Source organism: Erinaceus europaeus, chromosome 7 (genome assembly GCF_950295315.1).
Source record: "Erinaceus europaeus chromosome 7, mEriEur2.1, whole genome shotgun sequence".
Taxonomy (NCBI): domain Eukaryota; kingdom Metazoa; phylum Chordata; class Mammalia; order Eulipotyphla; family Erinaceidae; genus Erinaceus; species Erinaceus europaeus.
This window is the reverse complement of record NC_080168.1, coordinates 114843011-114858160: the sequence shown is the minus strand read 5'-3', so window position 1 is coordinate 114858160 and position 15150 is coordinate 114843011. Positions and strand designations below refer to the sequence as shown.

At 43.2% G+C, this 15150-nt stretch overlaps 1 protein-coding gene across 4 annotated transcripts in view; it reads right to left on the bottom strand.

Moving 5' to 3' along the window:
• Positions 1 to 14624, bottom strand: part of RACGAP1 (Rac GTPase activating protein 1) — a 45149-nt gene extending 30525 nt beyond the window's left edge. The window contains exons 1-3 of one of the 4 annotated variants that reach the window (XM_060195394.1): positions 14485 to 14512; positions 950 to 1038; positions 718 to 800 (exon numbers count right to left, since the gene is read on the bottom strand). Coding sequence is in view for 2 of the 4 variants with exons in the window: in XM_060195392.1 (XP_060051375.1) it covers positions 950 to 1034 (85 nt within the window). In the remaining 2 variants the exon portion in view is untranslated. Of the gene's footprint in view, positions 1 to 717; positions 801 to 949; positions 1039 to 14484 lie in introns of all 4 variants that reach the window. The other 3 variants (XM_060195392.1, XM_007528491.3, XM_060195395.1) reach the window with 3 other exon arrangements.
• Positions 14625 to 15150: the final 526 nt, after the last annotated feature.

Genomic DNA, 15150 nt, shown 5'->3' with positions numbered 1-15150 from the left:
CTCTGTCTTCCCCTTCTCTCTCGATTTCTCTGTCTTATCCAACAACAACGACAGCAATAGCAACAATAAACAAGGACAACAAAAAGGAAAAAATAGCCTCCAGGAGCAGTGGATTTATAGTGTAGACACTTTAGCCTCAGTGATAACCCTGAAGGCAAAAAAAGAAAAAGAAAAGAAGAGGAGAGGAGGGGAGGGGAGGGGAGGGGACGGGAGGGGAGGGGAGGGGAGGGGAGGGGAGAGGAGGGGAGAGGAGAGGAGGGAAAAGCAATGGCAGTATCAAGGAGCAGGGAAGATAGCAAAGTAGTTTTACAAACAACTTTCATGCCTGAGGCTCTGAGGTCCTAAATTCAATGCCCACCCATAAACTAGAATTAAATAATGTTCTGGGGGAAAAAAATTCTTAGAGATTCAATATATTTTGCCCAGTTCATGGTGCAAAATGAAATTGGCAACAACAATGAAAATGCTCACTATTTAGTAGAAAGAGAGCTTCATTAAAAATTTAAAAAAGAAAAATAAAACTGAGTATAACCCACTTAAGAGCTAAAGAAAAAACGTGACCATTTAAAATGAGAGTCCATGTTAGTCAGAGTTATGAGTTATTGTTAAACTGTTTAAAATTAGATTAACCCATTAAGATTTGATCATGGGTTATCATGATTATCAGAGCTGAGCAGTGCTCTGATAAAAAAAAAAAAGATTTCTTTATTCACTTACTTATATTAGAGCATCATTCTGGCACATGCAATGCCAGGGATCAAACACTTGAGAATCCAAGGCTATAACCACTGTGCTACCTCCTAAATTGCAGAGATTATGACTTTTTAACCTTTTTCAGCTGAAAAAGTTAACTTTTTTCTTAGTTAAACCCCACCCCCCCCAAAAAAAAAAGCCCTAAATCTGCAATCATTTTTACCCTGCTCATACAGACCAGCTTGGAATGACTTACGCAGTTCATTTCCTTCACTGAGAATCTCCGCCTGGTGTACAAGCTGCTCAAACAAATTCCGCAAATTCAGCATAGTAGTATCCATCCTTCTGCCAAGAAATCAAATATACGTTAGGGGTCCTGCCTTCTCCCCCAGATAGAAGAGTCAGTAGTGATCCAAATGTAGCCATTAGTGATTAACATCTGATTCTTCCATTCGTAGCTACCATTATAAAACCTTAAGCCAGCAATTGATGCTTTATGTAATTCTTACTATGAAAACATTTCAGATGAAGACTCATTTGAAAATTAGAGAAAGTATTTCAGACCTCTGAATAGAAGCTCCCTTCCCAGTCTACTTTTTACATCCTGGCATTAGGGAATGAGTCCAGGGCCTCACAAATGCGCAAAAGTTATCTTCTCCGCAGGCAAATTCTCCTTTTTATTTCAAAGAGAACAAAGAAGAGACAAACACCACAGTACCAAGCCATCAGCCATGGAGCCCCACCACAGTGCTCCCATGCGGCGCCAGGGCTCCAAACCAAGGCTCTCTCCCTCGGTAAGGCACGTGCTCTGCCAGGTGAGGTATGTCCTGGTCTCCCTGCCTTCTTTTCCCTCACTCTGTAACCATCCTGGAGCTGAGAATAATGGAATTAGAGACAGGCAAACCACTTGACTAGGTGACCAACTATAAAACGCAATTCTTAGTGGCATGGAGCTATACCCTGTAATCCTTATGATCCTATAAATCACTATTCAATCACTAATAATATCTTAAGTAATAATAATAATGTAAGCATATTTTTTAAAGTTTTTTTTATTATTATTTATTCCCTTTTGTTGCCCTTGTTGTTTTATTGTTGTAGTTATTATTGATGTCGTTGTTGTTGGATAGGACAGAGAGAAATGGAGAGAAGAGGGGAAGACAGAGAGGGGGAGAGAAAGACAGACACCTGCAGACCTGCTTCACCGCCTGTGAAGGGACCTGCCTGCAGGTGGGGAGCCGGGGGCTCGAACCGGGATCCTGACGCCGGTCCTTGAGCTTAGCGTCACCTGCGCTTAACCTGCTGCGCTACAGCCCGACTCCTGTAAGCATATATATATATATTTTTTATTTTTTTAAATATTTATTTTATTTATTTATTCCCTTTTGTTGCCCTTGTTTTTTATTGTTGTAGTTATTATTGTTGTTGTCGTTGTTGGATAGGACAGAGAGAAATGGAGAGGAGGGGAAGACAGAGAGGAGAGAAAGATAGACACCTGCTGACCTGCTTCACCGCTTGCAAAGCGACTCCCCTGCAGGTGGGGAGCCGGGTTCGAACCGGGATCCTTATGCCAGTCCTTGTGCTTTGCGCCACCTGCGCTTAACCCGCTGCGCTACAGCCCGACTCCCAGCATATATTTTTAAAAGGCAGTTCTTAGTCAAGCCTTCTGATTTATACAACATTTTTGTCATGGAATCCTCCAAGATTTTAAAAACCTTCAACATAACTTAAAAGGTTGATTTTCTTAATTCCATGTTTAGCTAGTGCCCCCCGTCGCAACTGCCTTTTAAAATGCAGGACACGGTCAGCACATTTCCTAACGTCGGCACAGATGACGTCACAGGAGTGATTAAGTGAGGAAATCGCCAGCTCAGCAGCATAAGAATTATTTCTGTAATGCAGGGCTCTCTGCTGGACTGCATGCAGGGACTATGCCTAATAAATTTATACTAAGTATAGGCAAAGGATTATGTTGTACCACATTCTGGCATCAAGGAGACAATACACCACCTTCACAGTTAGAAGGGCAAAGGAAAAGGCATTTGCTACTGTGTTCTATACAGTGAATTCAGGCTTCTTATTTCTCCCAAAAGACCTGCTGATATTACATTAAAAAGTGTCCTTGCAGGCGGTGCTGTTCCAAGTAGGCAGTAGCTGGAAACACTTTGAGGAAATGAGATCTTCATGTAAAAGTCAAGAAACAAAGACATCAACTCTGTTATAAAAATCATTATAAAAATCATTAAGAAAAATAAAAAGTTTAATTTCATTTGACAATTTAATGGTACCAGAAACATCATTAAAGGAGCCTTGTTTTTCTTACTCATTCCCTCAACATTCTAGTCCAGGTTCTTATTTCAAGCATCTAAATATAATTTTAAGAATTCTCAACCGGGTGGTGACACACCTGTTTGAGCTCACATGTTACAATGTGCAAGGACCCAGGTTCAAGCCCCTAGTCCCCACCTGCAGGAGAAATTCTTTGCAAGTGGTGAAGCAGTGTTACAGGTATCTCTCTGTCTCTCCCTATCACCCCCTTCCCTCTTGATTTCTGTCTGTCTCTATTCAATAAATAAATAAAGATTGTAAGAACTCTTCAGTGATTTTTACAATGTTTCTAAGACTACAGCACAAGCAGTGAAGGCAAGAAAGGGATGGGGGAACCCCATAAAGGAAACACAAGTATATAAATATCTAGGTATATTTCATTAAATGCTACAGAGTAATTCATTTGTACTTCTATAATTGTTCTAACAGTAAAACAGCTTCCTGTTTATTTATTTTGATGAAAGAGAGATACAGAGAGAAAGATTCTGAGAGATCAGAGCACTGCTCAACTCTAGTTTATGGTTGTTTTGGGGACTGAACCTGGGACATCAGAGCCTCAGCCATGAAAGTCTTTGTCTCTCTAGCCCTAAAAGAGCTTTCAACTCCAGCTTGGATGCAATACATACCTGAATCAGGGCCGGAAACCAACATTTTCAAATGGCAATATATCTGTTCCAAGCTACATAATCACAGCAAGCTGCTAAGCAACCAGGCCAACAAATTTATTACAAAGATCTTCTCTAAGCGAAGAACAAAACTAAAAGAATAGCATTAAAACGGGCAGGAAGTAATCCGGAAGTCATGGAGATAAATGCCCATGGATTAAACAATGTGGCAAAACAGGCAAGTAGACCTCAAGTACAACAGAACAGAAGCAGGCTAGGGCATTGTCAGTAGCCTACTCAATTATTTTCCCTTTGACTCCTAGTAAAAATAGAACAACGCTGCTTGTTACATGGAGGACTGATTTCTATCCTCTCAGCACTCATCTGCATATCCTGAGACTATAAGACAGTAAGAACTCGGTATAGAGGAAAACTTCCATCTGTCCAAAGATGCAGAAAAGAAAAATTTCACAGTACAACTAGTATTTTGAAAGCTGGTTGTTTAAAACAAAATTTCAAAAGATTTGTAATGTCTTCATCAGCAATACAACAACCCGATCTTTTTTTCCCTTATATAGTTTTTAAATTTTTTAAATATTTATTCCCTTTTGTTGCCCTTGTTGTTTTATTGTTGTGGTTATTATTGATGTCGTCGTTGTTGGGTGGGACAGAGAGAAATGGAGAGAGGAGGGGTAGACAAAGAGGAAGAGAAAGCTAGACACCTGCAGACCTGCTTCACTGCCTGTGAAGCGACTCCCCTGCAGATGGGGAGCCGGGGGCTCAAACCAGGATCTTTATACCGGTCCTTGCACTTTGTGCTTAACCCACTGCGCCAACGAACGACTCCCTCCCTTACATTTGATAGGACAGAGAAAATTTGAGAGTGGAGGGAGAGAAAGAGAGATAGACAGACAGACAGACCTGCACCACTGCTTCATCACCTGCAAAGCTTCTCCTTTGCAGGTGGGGACCAGGGGCTTGAACCTGGATCCTTGTGCAACAGTAACTTATGTGCTCAACTGGGTGCACCTGGTCCCACAACAACCCAATCTTTTACCCCCTTTAAAAGAAGTTTATCAGTCCAAGGTAGTAGAGTAGATAGTGTTGAACTAGCAAGCATGAGGTCCTAAATTCAATAGCTGGCATTACAACACATACCAGAGTGATGGTGTTTCTTTCTCTCCTTCATTAATGAATTCTTTAAAAATAATAAAATGAAATGAGGGTCAGGTAGTAGTGCACAGGGTAGAGTGCACACGTCACCATGAGCAAGGACTTGAGATTAAGCCCCTCTACCTCCCCCCCAACCCACCGCAAAGGGAAGCTTAACTTGCAGTCACACAGTGCTACAGGTGTCTCTTTCTCCCTCCCCTCTTCCTCTTCCCACTCAATTTCTGTCTCTATCAAAAAGGTAGGGCAAAATGGTCCCTGGGAGCAGTGGATTTGTTGTGCAGGCACCAAGCCCCAGAGATAATTCTGATGGCAACCAAGGAAAAAAGGGGAAAAAAAAGAAATAGAAAAGAAATCCTCACATTTTCTCAAATTCCTCTTTCCTGGTGTGTGTTGTTTTGTGCATACCAGTCCTAGAATAATGGCTAAGACTTGAAAACATGAACTGATTCTCAAAAAAAAAGAGAAAGAAAAGAAAAGAAAACTAAAGATACAGAGAATCTCCCTGGGAACATTTCACCACAGCATCTCGGCTACTTTCCTCAATGCGGTTCCCTAACAGGAAGCCAGCCTAGTTCCTAGTAGACAGTCCTCTGTCATTCACTACACAGAAAAAAGGTGGCCTTAAACTGTCAGGCCATCATAGTCTCCAGGTTTTCTGTGAATAGTTTGGTTACAGAAATTGCATTCTTCCCTCAATATCAGACATTACCTAAAGTGCAACCTCCAACTTCTTAAAAGTTAACCAACTATCCCATTCAATTATGTCTCTACAGACATCCCACCCACTTATTTCTCCAGTCTGAGCCTCTGTAACTCCAATCATAAAGCTCTCAATTCCTCTCCTGGGGATATATCCTAAGAAATCAAACACACTTATCCAAAGAGATCTGTATACACCTACGTTCAAAGCAGCACATTTTGTAATAACCCAAACTTGGAAACAACCTAGGTGTCCAACAACAGATGAGTGCCTAAGAAAGATGTGGTATGTTAAAAAAAAAAAAAGATGTGGTATGCATACACAATGGAATGCTACTTAGCTATTACAAATGATGAAACCACCTCCACCTCATCTTAGATGGAGCCTGAAGGAATCATGTTAAGTGAGATAAGCCAGAAAGACAAAGAAGAGTATGGAATGATCTTTCTCATGGAAATAAGAACAGAAAGGGGAAACAAAGTAGAACCTGGACTGGGTTCGGTATAGTGCTCCAAAGTAAAGGATTGGGGGTGGAGGGCTTTCAGGTCCTGGTGCATGATTGTGGAGGAAGACCTAGGCTGGGGGTGAGAGTGTTTTGCAAAAAATTGAGAAATTTTACCCAATAACTCTATTACTCTAAACCATTAATCCACCCCCCAATTAAAATGGGGAAGAGGAGAAGCCCTATTATTGAGTTTGAGACACTGTCCTCTCCTTCCCCTCGTGTAAATATGACCTACCCTATCCCCTCCCCTACCGAATCTGATTTCTAGCATTTTCCCAAACACTCAGTCTCCAAATTTCATTTTTAAGTTGCACTCTCCAAGCATGACCATCAAACCTGTCACTTGCTGGGCATCTTCACTCACTTCAACTGACCTTCCCCTACGCTGTACTCAGCATCACGACAGTTGGCATTCAGATCCACCTTGCACTCTGCTTTAGCTTTACCATGTTCTACCCTAGGCCCAGGGAGACTAAACCAGACAGAAGACTCTTATTTAGCACTACTGTATCACACACACTACTTAAATATGAGATTCTGACAAATGGCAGTCAGAGAACAGACACACATTCATGATTTTCATTCTAGAAGCAAGCAAACTGTTACGAAGACTAGTGAGAGCTATGGTGTTTATCTTTGGGAAGAGGGAGGGTGGGACAGAGAACCTTGGTGGTGGGCATGGTGTGCAACTATATACTGTAATCTTACAATCTTGTAACCTACTATTAATCATAATTTTTTAAATGGGGAAAAAAAAGGAAATTTGGTACCCAATAAAGTCGTATATATAATTTCCATTCTACCTGAACTTTATTAAGGTGTAATACAAATGAAAATAAAATTTTCAAAAGTGAGGGGAGGCTTGGGAAGTAGTACGGTGGCTGGAGTATTGGACTCAAAAGCATGAGGTTCAGAGTTCAAGTCAAAGCATTTATGTTAAGACTCTGGAGTGGGCGGAGGGTTCAGGTCCTGGATCATGATGGCAAAGGAGGACCTAGTGGGGGTTGTATTGTTATGTAGAAATGTTATGCATGTACAAACTACTGTATTTTACTGCTGACTGCAAACTATTAATCTCCCAATAAAGAAAATTTTTAAAAAAGCATTTATGTGCCAGAGAAGTGCTCTGGTTCTCTTTTATTAATAAAAATATCTCATATGAAGCTTCTCCCATGCAGGTGCCCCCAAGTAATAGTGGGGGATCAAATCTGGGTCATCATACATAGTCAACTAAGTCTACTGAGCTATTTTCCATAAAGTTTTTGTTCTGCCATTCGTAATTGTATAACCTTAAGCACCTAGGAGGTGGTGCAGCAGATAAAGCACTGGACTCTCATGAGGTCCGGAGTTCAATCTCCAGCACTGCTTGTGCCAGAATGAGGTTCTGGTCTGGTCTCCTCCTCCTCCTCCTTCCTCCCTTCACTCCCTTTCTCATAAATAAATCTTTTAAGAAATGTTTTTTAGGGCAGAGGGTAGATAGCATAATGGTTATGCAAACAGACTCTCATGCCTGAGGCTACAAAGACCCAGATTCAACCCCCCGCATCCCCATAAGCCAGAGCTGAGCAGTGCTCTGGTGTTTCTCTCTGTGTCTTTCTCTCTCTGCATCTCTCTCAAAAATAAAAAATAAATAAATAAATAAAATACTTTTAAAAAAGGTTTTTAGAGACTATTGAGTTACAAATTCTGAGACTCATTGGTAAGTGGGGCAATATCAGCGCTCTTTATTTACCTTGTAGAATATTAATATGTTAAGATAAATTAACATAGACAAAAGTTTTTAAATGCATGAGTTGAACCTTACTATAAAAATACAGAAATTAGGGGAGTCGGGCGGTAGCGCAGCAGGTTAAGCGCAGGTGGCACAAATCTCAAGGACCAGCATAAGGATCCCGGTTCGAGCCCCCAGCTCCCCACCTGCAGGGGAGTCACTTCACAGGCGGTGAAGTGGGTCTATAGGTGTCTATCTTTCTCTCCCTCTCTCTGTCTTCCCCTCCTCTTTCCATTTCTCTCTGTCCTATATTCAACAACAACATCAATAACAACAATAACTACAACAATAAGACAACAAGAGCAACAGAAGGAAATAAGTAAATAAATATTTTAAAAAATAATACAGAAATTGGGAGCCAGGCGGTAGCGCAGTGGGTTAAGCACATGTGGCGCAAAGCGCAAGGGCCAACATAAGGATCCCGGTCCAAGTCCTGCGCACTCACATATAGGGAAGTCGCTTCACAAGCGATGAAACAGGTCTGCAGATGTCTTTCTCTCCCCAACTCTGTCTTCCCCTCCTCTCTCCATTTCTCTCTGTCCTATCCAACAACGACATCAATTCTTCTTCTAGCGTTTGCCCTTCTTCCGCAGCCAGTCAACAGCGTCAGGTTGAGCCTGATGTAAAGTTTCGAGACCTCCTTTGAATCTGGAGAGGTGGCAGTCATTGACTATGTGGGTCATAGTCTGTCTGTAGCCGCAGGGGCAGTTCGGGTCGTCTCTGGCTCCCCAGCGATGGAACATAGCGGCGTCTGGCCATGGCCTGTTCGATAGCGATTGAGGAGGGCCCAATCATAACGTGCTAGATCAAAGCAGGGTTGACGCTTGCAGGGGTCTGTGATGAGGTGTTTGTTCTTTACCTCAGCTGACTGCCAACTCTGTTTCCAAGAGACTGGAACAGAGAAGATCAGTGTAGGCATAGGGGACCAGATTGGGTGACGAGACGTCAAGCATTGGACAAGGTGGGCGAAGATATCCACGTATATTGGCAGGTCCGGTAGATGTTGGCAGGTTCGGTAGATGTGGGAAATGAACCTCCACCCACTTTTTTTTTTAAGGACAAGTTGTTCTATATTAGACTTGTAGCATCTGAGAAGAGTTAGTCTTCCCTCTACCGTAAGTTTACTTGGGGTAATCCAAAAACACAGCCAGCAAAATATAATCCTCTTTCCTTTATATGATGTGGGGCCATTTGTTTTTAGCATTGTATAGAAGTGACTCTCAGGAATTACTGAGATGACAAAATATCTTTCCGCATTGCACAGACTGATATCTCAGCCAAATGGTAATTAGCAAAGTTAAAACTTGAGTTATCCTTTTATGGTGTCGATTAAAAATTATTTTAATTTTCCTGTTGGGACACATATTCACCCTTAACTTTTCCCCCTTCCTTATGTAGCTCCATAGTGAGGAGATACACTGAAGTGAAAGGAAACCAAACGAAGTCATATTGTAGTACATTGCTTTGCAGATGTAAAACAGCTGTCACTTCTCACGACAGAGGCAGCTGTCTTTTAGGAAAACTGAAAGGAAACAAAAAGGTGCTGGAGAATGTCAGCTGTTATTGATGAGAAGCCTCTGAGGTGGAGAAGTCACTATGTTACAGACCCCCAATCTGTGAGTATCCCTAAGGGAACAATTTCATATCACCAGGAAAGAGTCTCAGCTTGATGTGATTGCTTTGAGTCCCCAATTTAATTTCAATCACCCAGCCAAGAGACAAATGCCATCCTTCAGAATAACAAACTGCAGATCTTCCTGCGGAGTACCCTGGGAAAAGTCTCTCCTTTCCTTCCTCCTCCTACAAACATTATTACTTTGAGACGCACACATCAGGTTCAGATGCATCGAGGGTGTTAAATATTGTAAGACAGAGTGATGGAGCTTGTCATGTTGTTCGAGAAAGATTATCAGTGAAAATCACTCTCATGAGCATTGCTAAATCTAGATTCCCCCAACCCTTCCCACCCCCACCCCAAAAAAAATATATCAGCAATATATGCTCTTCATTGCCAAGAAAAAACGAATCTCTAAGACAATCTCAGTATTAAATCTCAGGATTTAATATAAAGAATCTCAGGATTCTTTCACATGAAGACATTTCAGTGGTGGGAGAGATAGCTCAACTGGTAGAAGACAGACATCTCCTGCAGGCTTCCGGCTGCATGAACTAGAGTGGTGCTCTAGATCCTCTCAGTGTGAAACTATCTCATACGAAATAAATAAATAATAATAAATAGAGAGAAGCATTTCAGAGTGAAAATTTTCCCCAAATGTCCCAACTTCTGCTTCACCATATCAAACGCCTCTGTACACCTGGCAGGCAGAAGGGATATCTTGAAACCAAATGTTCTTACGAGCAAATCAATTGCAGAAAGAGTAAACACAATGTCTCAGCCCAACATGAATGAAAAAAAAAAAAAGGGAATGGACCATTAACTGCAATTCTTGAGAAAATTATTATCAGTTCAGTTAACTAAGGTTTTTTTCTCCTACAAAATCTTTCCACTCTGATGTGTTTCATTATTCAAGGTTTTACAATTCATAAAAGTATTCTCTAACCATTTGAGACCAAAGAGCAATCTTCCTTATTATTTATAACAGTCATTTAGCAGATAATAAAACACTGTCCTTTTACTATTGATTTTCAATGTTCAAAACAAATTGGAGTCAACCAAAATGCCCATCAACAAATGACTCAACAAAGAAATTGTGGAATATAGTATTCAACAGAATACTACTCAAACATTAAAAAAGATGACATTGTGTCATCTGGGGCTAAATGGATGGAAATGAAGATGATTATGGTCAGTGAAGTAAGTTAAAGACAACAGCCAGATAGCTTTACTTGTATGTGAAATATAAACACCTAATGGAAAACGTGTGCACACACACATCTTCCCTGTGAAAACTACAGTGGTCATCAAAATCAAGTAGGGGAAGGAAAGATGGAGGGTTCAGGGTTCCATCTGGTGTGATGGCACAGCAACTTTGGTAGACGATGTGGTGAGCTGGAGCGGACAGAAGTGAAACAATACTCCAACAGTCTTCAAATGTTCTAAATCAATGTCAAAACAGAGAAAGACAGAGAGAAAGACAGAGAGAAAGAAAGACAGAGAGAAAGAAAGACAGAAAGAAAGAGAGAAAGACAGAGAGAAAGAAAGAAAGAAAGAAAGAGAGAAAGAAAGAAAGAAAGAAAGAAAGAAAGAAAGAAAGAAAGAAAGAAAGAAAGAGGGAGAGGGAGAGGGAGAGGGAGAGGGAGAGGGAGAGGGAGAGGGAGAGGGAGAGGGAGAGGGAGAGGGAGAGGGAGAGGGAGAGGGAGAGGGAGAGGGAGAGGGAGAGGGAGAGGGAGAGGGAGAGGACCAGGAACTGAATAAGTCCCATCTGTGGCTTCCTCATATGGGAAGATTCTCTCCACACTTGGCCTGTTACCCAAGCACCTGGCTCGCCACACCTAGGGTTATTTCTTCCCTTGATTCACCTCAGTGCTTCCTCAACGCTTACTGACTCCCCAAATATCTAAGTTTCTTAGAAAGCAGAGATTTTTGTCTGCTTTGTTCACTGTTGAGCCTTGGATTCGAGAACAGTACCTGACACTTGGTAAATGGTTAATAATTATCTGTTGAATTGATCAACTGAACAGCACTGTGAAGACCATATTTTTTTCTTCAGAAGCAATTTCCAAATCTAGGATCACTATATCATAGGTTAAAAACCTTACAGCTTGGGAGTCGGGTGGTAGCACAGTGGGTTAAGTGCAGGTGGAACAAAGCACAAGGACCAGCATAAGGATCCCCACCTGCAGGGGAGTCGCTTCACAGGCAGTGAAGCAGGTCTGCAGGTGTCTGTCTTTCTCTCCCCCTCTGTCTTCCCCTCCTCTCTCCATTTCTCTCTGTTCTATCCAACAATAACGACAACAATAATAACTACAACAATAAAAACAAGGGCAACAAAAGGGAATAAATAAAATAAATATTTTTTAAAAAACCTTACAGCTCTATTGTCAAAAACAAAATTAAGTTTTAGAGAAAGGGTGGGGAGAGAAAGTGAGTGAGAAAGGGAACCAGAGCATTACTGGCACTCTTCCATGTCTAGGATCAAACTTGGGACCCCAAGTTTTTTGTTTGTTTGCTTGCTTTGGTTTTCATTGGCGGGTGGGTATAGGTTTACAGTAAATATAGTTGTTGATACATATGGAAAATTTCTTAAATTTCTCTGAAAGGCCTAGGTCCTCCTTCAGACCTGAAAGCCCTCCCCCACCACCTCCCATGTCCTATACTTTGGTGCAATACATCATGGACCCCAAGTTTTTTTTTTAATTTTTTTTTAAAAGATTTTATTTATTGATTGATGAGAAAGATAGGAGGACAGAGAGAAAGAACCAGACATCACTCTGGTACATGTGCTGCCAGGGCTTGAACTCAGGACCTCACGCTTGAGAGTCAAGCGCTTTTATCCACTGCGCCACCTCCCGGACCACTGTTTTTAAAATATTTTATTAATTTATTTATTCCCTTTTGTTGCCCTTGTTTTTACTGTTGTAGTTATTCTTCTTCTAGCGTTTGCCCTTCTTCTGTAGCCAGTCAACAGCGTCAGGTTGAGCCTGATGTAAAGTTTCGAGACCTCCTTTGAATCTGGAGAGGTGGCAGTCGTTGACTATGTGGGTCATAATCTGTCTGTAGCCGCAGGGGCAGTTCGGGTCGTCTCTGGCTCCCCAGCGATGTTGTAGTTATTATTGTTGTTGTTGATGTCAGATAGGACAGAGAGAAATGGAGAGTGGAGGGGAAGACAGAGAGGGGGAGAGAAAGATAGACACCTGCAGACCTGCTTCACCACTTGTGAGGCGACCCCCCCCCCTGCAGATGGGGCGCCAGGGGCTGAAACCAGGATTCTTAGGCCAGTCCTTGGCGCTTTGTGCCATGTGCGCTTAACCCACTGCACTACCAGCCGACCCCCTCAAAAAGAAACTTTTTAAATGTGACTCTGGGAAAGGAACCAGGGCCTCGCTCATGCATGACAGCACTAAGCAGTTTCCCAGGCCAAATTTTTCCCACATTTAGAAATCGTGGAAAGACAGCTTAGCAGTACTGTTCCACCATCCACAATGTTCCCCTGTGGTGCTGGGACTTCAACTCAGAGCTTCCGCAAGCTATTCCACTTTTTAGATAAGTAGAGAGACAGAGACCAAAGCAAGGAAGCTTCCTTCAATGCGGTGGGGGCCAGGCTCGAACTTGGGTTGCACTACGTTGACCTATCTCCCTGGTTGCCAGTTTTTTGTTGTTTTTTTTTAATTCCCTTTTGTTGCCCTTGTTGTTTTATTGTTTTAGTTACTAATGTCATCACTGTTGGACAGGACAGAAAGAATGGAGAGAGGAGGGGAAGACAGAGAGGGGAAGAGAAAGACAGACACCTACAGACCTGCTTCACCACCTATGAAGAGACTCCCCTGGGGGGGGGGGGGGGGCTGGAACCGGGATCCTTACTCCAGTCCTTGCTCTTTGCGCCACCTGAGCGCTAAAGTATTTTCTAAGAGAGCTGTAGCATAAAGACCTACAGGAATCATACACCAGTCAGTTTTACTTGTTTTTTTTTTTACCTGACCACTGCTCAGCTCTAATTTATGGTACTTGGGAGACTCAGGTATCAAAGTCCTTTAGCATAAAGTCCTTTGTATGCCGTCACCATGGCCCAGTCAGTTATCTTGTTAAGCTCCGACACCAAACTGGAAGCTCCTTTAAGATCACAAACTACTGTCTTTTACTTGCATCTTACGACAGGAAAAGTGTCTCCTCTAAAACACTCAAAAAGTTTAAAAAGATAACATGCCGAGGCCAGTGGAATAGCTCACTTGGATAGTATGCTGCTTTGCCATGTGTGCGACCCTAGTTCGAGCCTGGTCCCCACCGCATTGAAGGAAGCTTCCTTGTCTTGGTCTCTGTCTCTCTACCTATCTAAATAAATATAAATAGAAGAACTGCGTGCACTTACATTAAAACTTCTTAAAGGTATTTTTAAAAAATAGATCTCTCGTGGTCCGGGAGGTGGCGCAGTGGATAAAGCATCGGACTCTAAAGCATGGGGTCCTGAGTTCAATCCCTGGCAGCACATGTACCAGAGTGATGTCTGGTTCTGTCTCTCTCTCGTCTTTCTCATGAATAAACCAATAAATTCTTCTTAAAAAATAAAATAAAATAAGCCTCTCTCCCCACCCAACTCACCTTCCTATCTAAACACACCTTGCGCCCGCCGGGGAATTCGCGTCTCAAACGTCAGCGCATCTTTTCACAGGCTGTGAAAGGTCAAAGGCCTCCGCGGGGCCCAGGCACCGGGGCCGCTGACGTCACACGGGGACACCCCGGATTCTCCGCCCGGCTGGTCCCCGCCCCAACTGTCCTTAAAGAACCCGCGCCAAGCGCAGAGTGGGGCTCAACGGGCAGAGGGCGGCTCTGGCCGGGGAGAGGCCCTGGTTCGATCGCCAGCACCGCAGAGCAGAAGCTGTCTCTCTCGCTCTCTTTCAATAATACAAGTTAAATGAAATTAAAGTGATTGAAAGCAGGGCACCAAGAAGGAAGCCCCCTCCGGACCCCGAGCCGCTGCCCATGCAGGCCGCCCCACCCCGCCCCGCAGGCCCCGCTGCAAGGGGGCGCCCGCCCGCCCCGCACCCCGGCCCCCGCGTCCGCCCTCCGACACGAACCCCGCGCCAGACGCACCTCTCCGCTCAGCCTCCGGCGCCGGCTTCACCGGGTCCCCGAGGCCCGGCCGCGGTCACCCGGACTCCTGCACGACTCCCAACGGAAGAACAGCAGCCAGCCGCCAGCTCGGGTTTGAAATCCCGCACTGACCAATCAGAGGGAAATTTATGCCTCCCGCGCTGTCGCCTCGACGTCGCGACGACGCATGCGTCAGGGCCAAGGGGGCGGGACTGGGGCGGAGGTGAGCATGCGTATTCTGAAGGACAGACGCCACCGGCCGCCATTTTTACTGAGGTCAGTAGGAGGGTCTCCCTTCCAGGACTTCCTGAAGCCATTCAGAATACCATGTTGAGTGGGCTTAGGAAACAGTTAATAGTGGTTATGTCAAGAGGCTTTCATTCCTGAAGATCCGAAGTCCCAGGTTCAGTCCGTAGCGACCCGTAAACCAGAGCTGAAAACTCTGGAAAAACAAAACATTTGACCCAAAAGCCATGTTGACAACGGGCAAATGATAACTTCTTGAGTACAGGTTATGTTTGGCATCACTGTTGTTTTCTCCAGGCTGGGAAACATACTGAACAGTGTTACAATACTCTATTGGAGTGAAAGAATTTTTCGAGCTATGCAATGCCTTCATTCATCAGGGTTTTCATTTGACAATTTATCCACTTGTGCCTATTTCAT